The 14,426-nt window shown below is 36.5% G+C and overlaps 1 protein-coding gene across 1 annotated transcript; it reads left to right on the top strand.

Moving 5' to 3' along the window:
- The first annotated feature begins 3,616 nt into the window (after positions 1-3,616).
- Positions 3,617-5,542, top strand: LOC147497017 (putative protein FAR1-RELATED SEQUENCE 10). Its single transcript, XM_086562734.1, has 2 exons — positions 3,617-4,091; positions 5,421-5,542. Exons 1-2 carry the CDS (start codon positions 3,617-3,619, stop codon positions 5,540-5,542), a joined length of 597 nt encoding a protein of 198 aa, XP_086418860.1.
- Positions 5,543-14,426: the final 8,884 nt, after the last annotated feature.

Raw genomic sequence — 14,426 nt, 5'->3', positions numbered from 1 at the left:
TCTTATGTTAAATGCAGCGCTGGCTATGAGAGAAGAAGGTTAAGTTAGTACGCACTATTTTGTTGTAATTTAAAAAATTCGAGATATAATAGTACAGACTATTTTGTTGTAACTAACCCAAACTCTCGAGATTAAGTTAGTTCCCACTCCAGATATAAGAAATAAAATTCTCAATTAAAAAAAGAATACTACAAAATATACTAACACAATAGTATTTATTTATTTAAATAAAATAAACACGTACATTGAACAATTTACATAAATTTAGACACCTAATGCTAGCTAGCTTCCATATATAGTAGCAATAGGGCACAAATACACAAGGTTAATATTAAGACTCTTTATAGAGAACATCTCTGAATCACATGTTTGAAAAAAAAGTTAAGATTAAAAAAAAAATTACTAATGAGTTTAACTGTTTATAAAACAAATATAATATCGGGTATATATCAAAAAATGGGATATATATCACTTGGTTCAATATTCGGCACTGGTATGTCACATATATCCATATCGCGTACCTCATTTCTCAATATATATATCTCGGATATCGTGATATATTGAACGAAATTTTCGTTCTTGATAACTACAACTATAAATAATAAGGAGAAGCAAAACGAGAATAAAAATAATGGAAAAAGTTAAGAATAGTAAGAATAAGAAGAATATATATATATCAAAAAGTGACATTCTTATTGTACATTCTATCAAAAAGTGCATTTCAACAATAAATTAGTGTATGATTTTTTGTAGATATAATCTACTCTTCATGGATTATATCTCTACAAAAAATTAGCTCAATTCGATATTTCTAGCCTTGTCAAACTTAAAATTATTTCTAGACCGTTAGATAAAATTGTAAACTTAAACACTACTTTTGACAAAGTTCCACATATTGGATTGAACTAAATTTTTGTATAGATCTTATCCATGAAGAGTAGATTATATCTATGAAAAATCATACACTAAACCAATTCGATATATATATATATATCAGAAATGCTCTAGTGCGGACTTCCCGTACAAAAAATAATCCGGACCAAAATAAACCAACTTGAATTCTCGTGAATTTATTCTCTCTCTCTCATCTCTCCACTTTTTTCTCCTATTAGAACCCACACACTCTCTCTCCACTTTTTCTCTCTCCTCTCTCTACGCCCTCTCTCCTCTCTCCAATTTTTTGCTGCCAACTCTCTCTTCTTGATTCAGAGACAATATAATTTAGAACAATATAACATTGTTTATAACTAATTAATCATATCAGATTATTAGAAGTGGCTGATTTTGGATAAGATCATACCACAGACAGAGGGCATGAACGTACCTGTTGTACAACAACGTCACGGTAAAATCTGTACCAGTTGAGTAGCATTGCAACCCTATCCACTTGCAAGCAATATATTCTACCATAGCTGCATGTGAATATTGACTGAGTACATCATAATCACTTTCAAATGCAAGCTGAAAATTAATATCTTCTGCTGAAAAGAAATGAACCCATGGCGAAAATGAGACTATCTATTAGCCAAAGAAATACATAAAATTGAACTTACATTGTCACAATATGCACATCTTCCTCAGCTAGGAGCCTAGGACAGGTTTCTCATTGGCCTCAGCTTTGGCTATTGCCATATCAAACCGTGGCACGCGAATGACTCCTCCAGCTGAAAACTGATGACATGAACAAGTATTTGGGTTTAACAAGTGAGAAATAATAAGGGCTAAATGATAATGGTATCTATCTTAAGATTTGATAATGATGTCTGCTTTTGAACTTTGGAAACAATATATATATGGAAATGAGAGGCACTCTATAGATTAAGAAGTCAGAACCAGTAAATTAAATTTGCTATGTTGCATGTGCATAAGTTATTGCAAAATCAAAAAACAAAGACTAAATAAACAATTGAATGTTACAGCATGGACAATGATGCCTTCATTTAGTTGACCGCCTTATTTATTTTTTAAAGAGTAAAAGCTTAACCTTACCACTTGTGAAAGATACATACGACTCAATCTCACAACAAGAGCATACCATCAACTCTTCCTAAAAAGTTTGATGAAAACAAACAACAAAAGATCTGATTAAACCCATCCCAAACCATCAAACCGACACTTATCCCTCTCTAGATTCTAGACACACACCTTAGGGATTGAGAAAGAGAGCAAGCTCCGCGCACACTCCCAAGCACACACTCATTTGGGGGAGTACACACACTCTAAGACACTACGACAGATTGGAGGGGAGGAAAGAGCACCACATTTTCCATGTAAATGACAACATATTATGATGTGATCCACAGACTCACTGCCACACATGCATGCATCACAAAAAAAAACAAAAAAACTTCTGAGGAACGAAATATATATTGCCTGCACTAATTAACAAATAAGAAAAACTTAATGCAATAAACTATTTATTACTTCGTTTTTTGATATCTTAGATTTATCAATTAAACTATTCATTTGTAATTAGTAGCAGGAATCAAAGGCATGATTCAAATAGTTCAATCAATAGCAAATATATATGTTTAAATTTCCTATGAACGTGAAATGGTATATATATTCTCGTTTGCGGTAGAAATTGGTGAAACCAATCTGGGGAGTAAGAAAAAGAGTTTTTTTTTTTTTTTATGGTCGGGATTGTTCTAAACTATATTAATCTGGGGAGTAAGAAAAAGAGTTTTTCTTTATGGTCGGGATTGTTCTAAACTATATTGTCTCTGAATCAAGAAGAGAGAGTTGGCAGCAAAAAATTGGAGAGAAGAGAGAGGGCGTAGAGAGAGGAGAGAGGAAAAGTGGAGAGAGAGTGTGTGGGTTCTAATAGGAGAAAAAAGTGGAGAGATGAGAGAGAGGGAATAAATTTACGAGAATTCAAGTTGGTTTATTTTGGTCCGGATTATTTTTTGTACGGGAAGTCCGCACTAGAGCATTTCTATATATATATATACAAAATTGACATACGCATTCCAAAAACATATTTTCACATTGAACTAAGGGCTGATTTTTGGTAGAGATGACTTACCTACTATGGATAATATCTCCACAAAAAATTAGCTCAATTGGATGTCTCTAGTCTTGTCAAAAAGGTGTTTAAATGAAACACCTACCTAGGTTTAGCTAGGTAGACAGGCAAAAATGAAACAGCCATCGAACAGCCCAAACACAACCGTTAGATCATCCAAATCTATCCAAACATTAAATTTCAAAATCTAACCGAAATTTCGAAACATAAACAAACTAGCAAAATAGAAACAAAACACTTATGAAGGGTTTTCGCTCCTATTCCTCTTCCCAAATTTTCTCCGAAATCAAACCATTTTTACCTCCAAATATGCTCCAAAATCAAACCAAACTCTAACAACCTTAATACAATTTGGTCCTAATCACCTCCAAATTCAAACACAAAATTCAAACGGAAAATCTAACGAAACAGCCTTCTCCCTCCAAATTGATTTGCCTCCAAATTGAGAACTCAAACCCAAAATTGTGCATGTATGGAGTCAACAGCAGAAAATGTAACAATCAGTATCGACGAAGATGGGTAGTTGTTGGGTCTTCTTCGAATAAATCCCCGAATAGTGAAACGCATAAACTAGTTGCTCCGTTTGTAGGAATGGTTTTTAATAGTGTTGACGACGCAAAGACTTGCTACAAACAATATGGTGTACAAGAGGGATTTGAGACTCGTGTTCAGTCAACGGATAGGAAAAAATGTGTGGATTTTGCTACTAGTTGTTTAATGGTTTGCGCACATGAAGGGGTCTATAATAGCAAGAGAGAAGTGGGAGAAGTGAGTGTTTCTAGGAATACGAGCACTGTCAAGTGTAGTTGCCCCGCCAAAATGCATATTACGAAAAGAAAACATGAAGAGATATACCCTGTAAGCTGCGTTGAAAATGAACATAGCCACGGTTTGGTTAGTCCAGCAAAGAGAAATTGCATGAGATTGAACAAAAATATGCTTGAAGCGGCAAAGAGGTTGACTAAGATTTTTAGTGAAAATGGTTTACCTGTCGGAAAGGTTGCAGCTGGGTTTAATGGGGAAGAACTTGGGTTTACAAAGAAGGATTGCTGGAACCATCATTATGGTTTGACTAGAAAGATGCCTAAAGAAGGTGATGCAACTGCCGTGCTTAGATATTTTATACAGAAGAGTGCCGAGAATTCCCAGTTCTATTACGCTATTAATCTAGATCAAAATGGGACTGTAATAAACTTTTTCTGGGTTGATGGGAAGTCTCGAGTGCAATATGAGTATTTTGGGGATGTTGTCTCTTTTGATACACATACGTACGAATGCATACCCTATGCCTTTTGCCCCTTTTATTGGAGTCAACCATCATATGCAATCGATTCAATTTGGTTGTACGTTGTTACTTGATGAGATAGAAGATACATTCATATGGTTGTTTAAGGCCTGGCTTGTAGCCATGGGTGGTCGTGTGCCAACTGCAATCATCACTGACTAGGATAGAGCGATGACTGCAGCCATTGCCAAAGTGTTCCCTAATACTCGTCATCGTTACTGTCTTTGGCGTATTATGCAAATATTTTAAGAGAAGCTGTCATTTACTAAAATTGAGACACTGGTAACTAACTTGAAAAACACTATTTCTTTCTCGTATAGGATTAGTGATTTTGAAAAAAGTTGGTGTACAATAATAGAGAATAATGAGTTGTCTAAAAATCCTTGGTTGATAGAAATATATAAGATACGGGAGAAATGGGTTCTTTGTTATCTTAGTGGCACATTTTTTGCTAGTATGCATACGACTAGGAGAATTGAATCGATGAATTCTCATTATGACCAATTCGTAAATTCGACAACTAGGCTGATAGAGTTTGTACATGGTAATGAGAGGTCTTTGGCTTTGATTGCTAGGAATGAAAGAGATTATGATTACTGCACCGAACATAGTTCACGAATTGTGGCTAAAGATGTTTTTCTCTTTATACATGTTGTGTCGGTCTATACAATTAATGCATTCAATAAATTTAAGGAGCAATTAGAGAAGGCAAAGCTGGAGTACAAAATTGATAGGGACGAGATTGTCAACAATGGAATCGGAAGCTACATGGTGAAATTCAAAGAACCCGCAGAAGAAGTCCGTTTGGAAAGTGAGTTTCAATAGAGGAACCTTAAAGGGAGACTGTGAATGTAAGTATTTTCAGTTTATGGGGTTACTTTGTGGTCACATGTTAAAGATTTTCCAGCATTATGACATCAAAAAGATTCCAAGGCATTTTTTTTTAGCAGTGGATGCAAAAGGCAAACACGTATAGAGCGGAGTTTGATATTGTATTGGTGGTCGGCCATGAAAACCATGAACCTTTGAGAGTGGCTCATTGTATCAAGGTTGCTTCTCAAGTGGCTTACGATGTAGAGAATATTGTTCAGACTTATTTATATTTTATAGAAAAGATGGGTGAAATGGCTATTAGAGTTTCAAAGTTGAATGAAACTTCCAGCGAAGGAGTCGCAGATAATGAAGAGCCTCCAGTTGAAGAGCATTCGATTGATACCTCACAGGTTAATTGATTTTAATGTTTAATTTGATATAGGTTTAGTGTTTAATGTTATTTGATTAATTTTAATATTTAATTTGATATAAAAATTTATTTGATTTTGACTTCGAAATCTTTATTTCAGATATTGATTTTGACTCCCAACATTTCTCAAACAAAAGGGAGGAAGAAGAAAGTGAAAGTGGAGAGATGGAAATCCCATGATATATGCTTATTTAACACTACTTAGAGATTTGAACTCTCTAAATTGATGCAAAAGCACTCAAGGTTCCTTACTCACGATCTTCGTTTCGTAGAGTTTGAATAAGGATTCGAACTAACCTAAAGTTTATAACAACTACAAATTGGATGTTACAATTAAGGGAACTAAGGAGTAAGGTTATAATATTAAAGCTAGGATTTCCTTCCTACACAAACATTAAGAAAGACATTAAAGTTTGAAAACATGCACTTAATACCAAAATAGAGATTTGAAAGAAAAGGTGGAGAGTTAATCCTCCTCATGTGAAACTATCATTAGATGTTGATTTGAAAAAGGTTATTTGATCCTTCCTAGACTCATAGACAAGCCCCTAATGGAAGAAAAGATTTGATCCCTAGCATGTATAGCTCACTTAAGAGCTCACACATGCTAGCAAGTGGAACTAAACAATGACTTATCTCTAAGCTCATTGCTTTGATTCCTAACTAGACACTACACCAACTATCATTTTGGGATAGGGTGTAGAGCTAGTTGTTCTTCCTAACAACCTACCAAACCAACAAAAATTGATTTACCCTCACATGAGTTGGATTAACTCCCCAAAAGGGAAGTTAGCTCATGACCCTTGGGACAAGGATTTATAAACTAAAAAAAACACAAAATAGAGAGAGAAAGGAAGAAGATAAACAATCAAACTCACTGATATATTTATTTTCTAGAAGAAAACAAGTGTTTTCTCCATTAAAACTATTACAAGCTTCTTACAAAAACTAAAAACTAACTTATGATTTTTTTCACTAAGGAACTAAAATAATGCCATGTGAGGAAAATAAGTCAAGAGAGTAAATGGAGTGTCCCCCACCCTTGTCTAATTTCTTCTCCATTTGAGAGAAATCTCATTTCCTCCCACGTGAATCATCAAACCACATTAATTCATTTTTATCCACCACATTAAAACAAAGTGACACCTTGCCTTTTTTTCACTATTAACACCTAATCTAATTTATTACATGCAAGGTGTCAACTTTGCACCAATAATTTATTATTTTTGTCTTGACATGCTCCATGATTGATGACTCATCCAATCTTGTGGCCCCGCATAGTGGATCCATATGCAGTCCAGTGGCAGTCCGGTATTTTGGGCAGTTTTACAACTTCCCGCCTATGCGTAGAATTCATCACCCTGATTGTCTGAGCAGCTCTCTTGTCGCATTCGGAGTCCTGGTTCTAGAGGTAGGAGCTTTGGAAGTTTGATGCTTCTGTGCGGATTTGGAAGAATTCATATATATGCCTTTCCTCGTGTGCTTTATCGCAGTTTAACAAATATTTCCATGTTTATTGCAAATACCGCAATAAAGATGAAAACATATTTATTTCATGATTATTAAACACATAATTAACCAAATTTATATGTCTCAATGGGGTTTCATAATACACTTTTGGGTGCTTATCACACTACCCCCAAACAAGATTTTTTGCTTGTCCTCAAGCAAAGAAGAGACACTAAAATAGATAAGTGGCCAAAAATGTGTAGTCCTAAACTAATTCTCGTTTTCAAGAGTCTGCGGTTGCATTGACTATATACAACAAGGCCTTAAACCACTAGGAATTCCCTAGTGGGACGAAGTTATAGCCTCATGAGAGTTTTCCAGAAAAGATACTCACAAACTTCATTTATACTACAATGACTCAGTGACAAAAACTCGTTTCCTAAATTAATCTCAGATATCCATACATCTCCTTAGCAGGGAACGAAGATTGATTTCTTTGAAACTCAAGTTAATATGTATTCAATAATTAAAACATCTACATATGATTATTCATGCAAAGGACTTTTCATTGAAATATATACTAGCGGGGTTGTTTCGGATCCCTTGGAGAGCGTGCACCTAAATGGGTTCTCGCAGGTATGTGTTGAAACACAAATTCACTCAAAATTTTTCCACTCGGGTTTTGTTAACTCCGATTAATGCGGTCGCACATTTCCTCACATCTCAATGCCGGTCGAGGAGCCGATGTCGATCAATCACGCCTACTACTTATTATCACACCACCCTACTCCTAATTGAGCTAGAGGTCTTTATTAGGTATTGTGGGGCTTAGGTGGATTGTGTACAAGAAAATGGAAATGGATAATCAAAATTCACGAGTATGAGAGAATAGGGACTTCATATATTTACACTAGAGAAATCCTTGTTTTCTCATCCTTCTTCTAACTCGAGCTTTATAACCTTGTTCTTAAGCCTCTAATGGATTTATTATTATATCTTTTTTTTTTTTTTTTTTTTTTTTAGATGGCTTAAAAACATGATTCTATTTTTCTTTCTGAAGCAAATGGCCGACTTTTATTTGGGACAAGTCTTTCTCTTTATTCTTTCCACATTTCATCCTATTTCTCATACTCATCACTTAGGTAGGTTCTTTTATTTGGTTTAATAAATGGGTAAGGAATTTTTGGTGAAAGTGAAAGGTTTGATGAACGGTTCGATGGAGTGACTAGCGGTAAAATTTGTAGCAATGTAAGAATTTTTAGCTATGTCGATCCAAAGAAGGCCTAAATTCTCGCCTAGGGCTCGGGTGGTGATCAAGTAAGTAGACGCGTGATTTCTCTAATCGGAAAAACTACTCCTCTGTGTCATCACACACAAATCACTAATGTCAAGGTTTTTGGTTAGATTCTCACAGGATTTATAGTTTAAGTAACTAACCGTTGGTTCCAGAAACTTACTGCCATGTACAATCGATGATACTCAGTACATGAATATTCACGAAAAGATGTATAAACTATTGCATGCGTATTATTTAAAGTTTCTTAAAACAAATCCTAATTCGGATACTAATGTGAGATTTCTAGACAATTTTCATCATTGAAAAGGAAACAAGACTTTGTCACTAAGTACAATTATTAATACAAAAAATAAAAAACTATATATAGGCTACAAGATGCCTAATTTTTTGCTACTGGTTTAAAGCACCCCAAAACGAGAATGATGCTTAGTCCTCGAAGGATCAATAATTAAAGAGAGAAAGTACCTGAGAACCGTGAGCAAAATTAGTGCTAGATTGCTAGAACAGAGAGGTTGGAGATCATAATATATTATTCAGAAAGAACAAGAAAATGTTCAATAGCACACTAAACATAGCACACGATACATAGCACACGAAATAATGAACCATAGCATACGAAACATGAAAAACAATAGCACACCAAACATAAGGTTTAGCTAGATATATGTACAATGGCAAACTCAATTTTACCATCCAGCAGGACGTGAAGGTCTGGCATCCTCTTTAAGGAAATGCATTTCCTTAGCATCGCGCCAATAGATAATAGTCTGCCAAATTTCTGCCCATTCTTTGTCTCCGGATTCCCTCAAATTGGTCTTCATCTTTTCGTCCTTTGGGTAACATCGAACATGCCTCGTATCGAAGGACGCCATCCATTAATAAAACCTCAATGAGCGAATGATTCTATTTCTTTGGGCACATGGAATCTACCTTGACCTATCATGAAAAAAGTGGCTGCAAACCGTGGGAAATGTGTCTTCATGATTCGCAAGCGGTGGTAGTAAAAAGTATATACTTGATCCTAAAAGTCGCGAGCTCGTTTCAGGCGGAGATAACACAACCTAAAATGTTAAATAATGCATGACCCTGAGCTAGTGCACAATCAATACAACGCGGCCTCCTCATTGGCGTTAAAAAATGCCAATCTCCCATAATGTTTAGGAGTACAAATAACATTGCAGTCCCCATGTTCATGGTCATGCTTGCTAATGGAATGGTGATGTTAGGCCATGGCATGGCCATCTCCTCTCGTTTGATCTCAAGACCATCACCATAAGAGTCGCTAAACGCTTGCCACCGAAAGGAACGGTAAGAATTATGATAGATGTCTTTGCCAAGATCACGCAGGGTTAAGTGGTATGGAAGGTCCAAAGATAGGGCAAGTTTGCTGCTCGTAAAAGATATGAGGTGTGTCACCAACTCGATTGTGAACCCGTCTAAGTAGAAACCATGCGCATGGTTGAATGCTGGTGTGTCTTCCATATTAGCATAAAAGTATGCAGCCAAACTTCGGAGAATAAGTTTGGTCGTCGTTGAAGAATTAGGGGAAGACCACCCAATGTTTGTGATGTAATCATGGAAGAGATGGTCATAGGCATTGGAATCCATCATAGATCGAAGGATTGCTTTCGGGGAATGAGTTTGAGGAGGTACCATGGATGATGAAGATGCAATGTTTGATGAAGATGCCATGGTGGATGAAGTAAAGAAATGGGTAACGATACCGGCAACTAGATGGAAAAATGAATATGTAAGAAAATAGACCCTCCTGTAGCACATGTTAAAATTATATTAGTCATAATGGAAATGATGACAATCCTATTAAGTATTGCATACAAAAGAAGACAAAAAGATAAGACAAAATACATAGTAAGACGGAAAAACATAATAACATAGATGATTATATACTTATTGACTTAGTAATATCATGGATTCTTATATTGATCTTGGAGATACATATTTTGCACCAAACTATTTAGGTCTACTATTTGTTGGCCGAGCTACATCTGAATGTCCCCTTGGCTAGCAGAAAGTACAGTTTGATTTTCCATTAGGAGAGCGTGATTTTGCAAGGATTGAGAATGATTTTCCAAGATCTCCTCCTTGACACATCATCGTTGCTTGACGATCTTGGAAATCAAGAGTTGTGATGATGATATTCTCGACGAGCGTGTAGTTCCCTCAAACCCCGATGAAGAAGTTTAATGCCTTCCATGGGATTAATAATATTCAAATGACATTATCATCAAATAAATGGTCAAATTTGAGCTTGGGGTGTTCTCGCTTCATCTATCGAGTATCAGGGGTCCAAAAACCAACGGAGTAGTCTGTTTGAAGTACCTTTATATATGCTCTTTGAAGGGGTGTCTCTGGAGAAATTATTGGATAACCCCAACGCATCATAATCTGCGTTACCAAAGTGGGTAGAGGTGCTGACCTTCTTGTTTTCTTGGTGATTACGTTCCAGAGGTGTTGGATTAGACAAAAGTCATCTCTTTGAGTTTGCAAAATCCAAAGTAGGTGAAGTTGAGGCTTTGTGACTTCTGATTGGTGTGATGTACCTACCACATTATGTCCCAACCAGTGGAGCACAACACGTTGATTCTGTTTCAAAGAGCGTTGAAGAACCATGTGATGTGTATTTTCGACGTCGCCATGAGATACGGTAGCTCGCAGTAAAGTTTTTGCGGAATCGAATGATGACTCTTGAACAAGGGACTCCTGGGTTTTTATTGGGACTTGAAGTATGTCGGAGATCATTTCCTTATTCAATTCCAATCGTTGTCCATAGGCATTGAAGTAGAATTTTCCATCTTCATATCCGCTAAATTGGTAGAACATCAAAACCAATTCTCGGGAATAACCAGCTTCTGAATGATATAGAAGGGGTGTCCATCCGCGACGTATGATTTCGGTGTCAAAATAAGGAGAAAACCGGCCCTCTTCGAAAAGTTTTCGGGTAGTCTTTCTCTGCCAAAGTATTTTTTTTGGTTGAGCCATTCTTGAGGAAGGATAGTGAAAATTGTATGAATAAGAATGGCTGAAAAAGAAGAGATTTATAGCCAATCTATGAGGCTAGACCAATCTAGAGTCCAAGTGTAGTTAATGACCCATGTGATTATGAACAACATCATAGGGGATCCACATTAAGTCTTTGTCATGTCAGATATCCAAATACAATTAATGAGATGGTTTAATGTTAGAAAATACGGAGGAAAGTTTCACAGGGTAGTTAGACTTACACGTAATTTCAGAAATGATGATCATAACTCAGTAATAGAATATGGATAGAATAATCGAGATGCATGTGTGTGACAAGTGTTATGTGTACCTTGTAATAAGTCTTGATTTTCTCTAAACACCATGTGTATCCATTAATTATTTTGGTGAGTTTTGGATGGCCTATCTTTGTTATGGTTTGTTTATTTATTTACTTATTATTATTATTATTATTATTATTTTATTTTTATTTATTTTATTATTATTATTATTTATTATTATTATTATTATTTTTATTTTTTATTTTTTTATTTTTTTTATTATTTTATTATTTTATTATTTTTATTATTTTTATTTTTATTTTTAGAGAGGAAAAGACAACTAATATACACAAATATTTAATACGGAACTTCTCCATTTAATACGTAACCCGTACAAATGTGTGAGAATTATTTAACATACCATACTAATATACAAAATGAAAATCAGAAAAAAGAAAAACGGTTACATAGATCTAAATGTTCTGGATCATGTTATGCATGAGTGACAAGAGAATAATGATAAACACTGTTATCATGATTAATGTGATAGCCCATTCGCGTTCCTCCTTTTCCCATCGGTCTATTTGATTCATTATGTTCAAGGAATTGAAAATTTGTGAAGAAGAATTTGTGAAGAGTGAGAGAAGGGAATGAGTGAAAGTGGAAAGGAGAGTTGTATTTATAAGTAGATTTCGATTTGGCATCGACCGCATCCGACCGTTTGGATCAGGCCGTTGGGCTTTAATACCCGGATTTTTGATTTTTGGGTCGGGTCAAAATTTTGGCCCAAGCACAAATGAATTACAGAAATTCCCTTATGTTCAAATGTTCAAATTTCAAACGTGGAAATTGATTCGTTTCAACTCCAAATTGAACGGATGAGATATCGAAACGATCGGCATTAAAAATGCCATCCACTAGAATATGAAAAAATCACATTCAAACATTTTTTTTTTTTTTTTTTATTTATTTACACTTTTATATACAAATGTACAAGTCGAGAAAGAATGTGTCAACAACACCGAAATCCAAATAAAACAACACATCACAACAAAACTTAACTTCGGGGCAACTTTCATGTCGGCTCGGGCGAACCCAATCCAGCCAGACCGTGGGCTTATCCTTTATGTTTTGGGGCCTAGGGTTCAGGCGGTACCATCCTTGACCAATGTGCAATGGTCTAATAATAATATTACCCTTAGTACATATGGTATAGCCTCAAACCGCCCCGAAACAGTCACATAGAAAACTGATCGGGGTTGGCCTGGTGGAATCCATTGCCCGTACGAACTAGGAAATTCCGATGGTGCATATCACGACTCTCTTTGGGCACCATGTTGGGTGCTAATAAAAAAACGAGTATATACATGTTGAGTCTTTTAACGTCAGATCCTCAAGACAAATGTGAGTCTTTTAACGTCAGATCCTCAAGACGAATCCCAACCTATGGGAGCAACGGGACGACGACGAAGTTTATCCCCGCTGAAATGGTGTCGACAATAATATACCTTATACCGCTCATCTCGGATAAAAGATCAAGACACGGACGAGAAAGGAGTTTGACAGTTCATACACCACCCCATCCTTTTCGCCCGTCGCTTTCGAGTAAAAGTACTACGACCATTACCAATTCGAGATGGGTGAGATTTACACCAAATGATCGGTTGGAGTTCGCGAGGAAGAGAATAGAAAAGGAAGAAAAAAAGAAGGATTTGAAATTTTTGGTACCCATTGTTTTCCGTAGGCACTTTTGCTCGATTATCGTAAGACATTTATACTTTCGCCTAAAGTAGAGTTTTTGTGGACTAAGGTTCCGGCCGCTTTGCAACCACACACTCTAGGGATTTTAGAAAAGAAAATAAGAGAGGGCGGCTACCTAATGGCATACTTTTCCTGTTTAAATACATGGAAAAAATACACCAACGAATCTATTAGTCTGTGTAGACTGGATCATTGAGTAGAGTCTCTTCGACATCTGGAGAGCGCAACTCATGATAATGTTTAAGGCGCTGGCCATTTACTTGAAATTCGCTACCATCATTTACGTTTTTCCGCGAGAGATAGCCCCATAAGGGTGACAGCCGGAGAGATGTGAAAGGACCAGACCATCGAGTTTTTAATTTTCCTGGAAAAATGTGTAATCTTGAGTTGTACATCAAAACTTTTTGACCGACTTTGAACTCTTTTCTCAATATGTGCTTCTCATGCACTCTTTTCATGTTGGCTTTATAGGATTTCGAGAGATCATAGGCATCACTCCGAATTTCCTCAAGCTCATTTAACTGCAATTTTCTCTTTTCGCCTACCACGTTAGTGTTATAATTGAGGCTTTTTATGGCCCATAGAGCACGGTGCTCAAGTTCAACCGGCAGATGACAAGGTTTTCCAAAAACGAGGCGATACGGAGACATCCCTATTGTATAAACTGTGATTACAACTTATAATATTACTAGTCTCAAGTTCTTGCTCTCCTCCCTCTTTTTCCCTCTCTCCCTCTCTCTTATATATCTCCTCTTCTCCTTCCACGTACCGCAGCGGTTATCTTGCGGTTCTGGTTCCGCTCTCCCTCTCTCCCACGTTTTCGGCGGTTCAGGCGGTTGGGATACCGCGGATATGATCCTGTGCAACCTGTCTTCCCACGCTATACCGCATCCGGTCCCTTTGTCACCACTAACCTCCTAGGTCATGTGTACGTCCTATACAGATGCCCTCTCTCGGCCCTATTGATGGTCCGCGACTGGCAATGGTGCCGGTGAACTACTTTTCTCTTTCCAAACACCTCCCTTGAATACTTCTTTGTCCGACCCTCCCACTCGTCTCTTTCTCTCTTTTCCCAAAGACGTGTTCCACGTCTCTTCTCTCAGACG

Source organism: Coptis chinensis, chromosome 5 (genome assembly GCF_015680905.1).
Source record: "Coptis chinensis isolate HL-2020 chromosome 5, ASM1568090v1, whole genome shotgun sequence".
NCBI classification, from domain to species: Eukaryota; Viridiplantae; Streptophyta; class Magnoliopsida; order Ranunculales; family Ranunculaceae; genus Coptis; species Coptis chinensis.
Note: the sequence above shows the minus strand (reverse complement) of the source record. Positions and strands in the feature narration are given on the sequence as shown.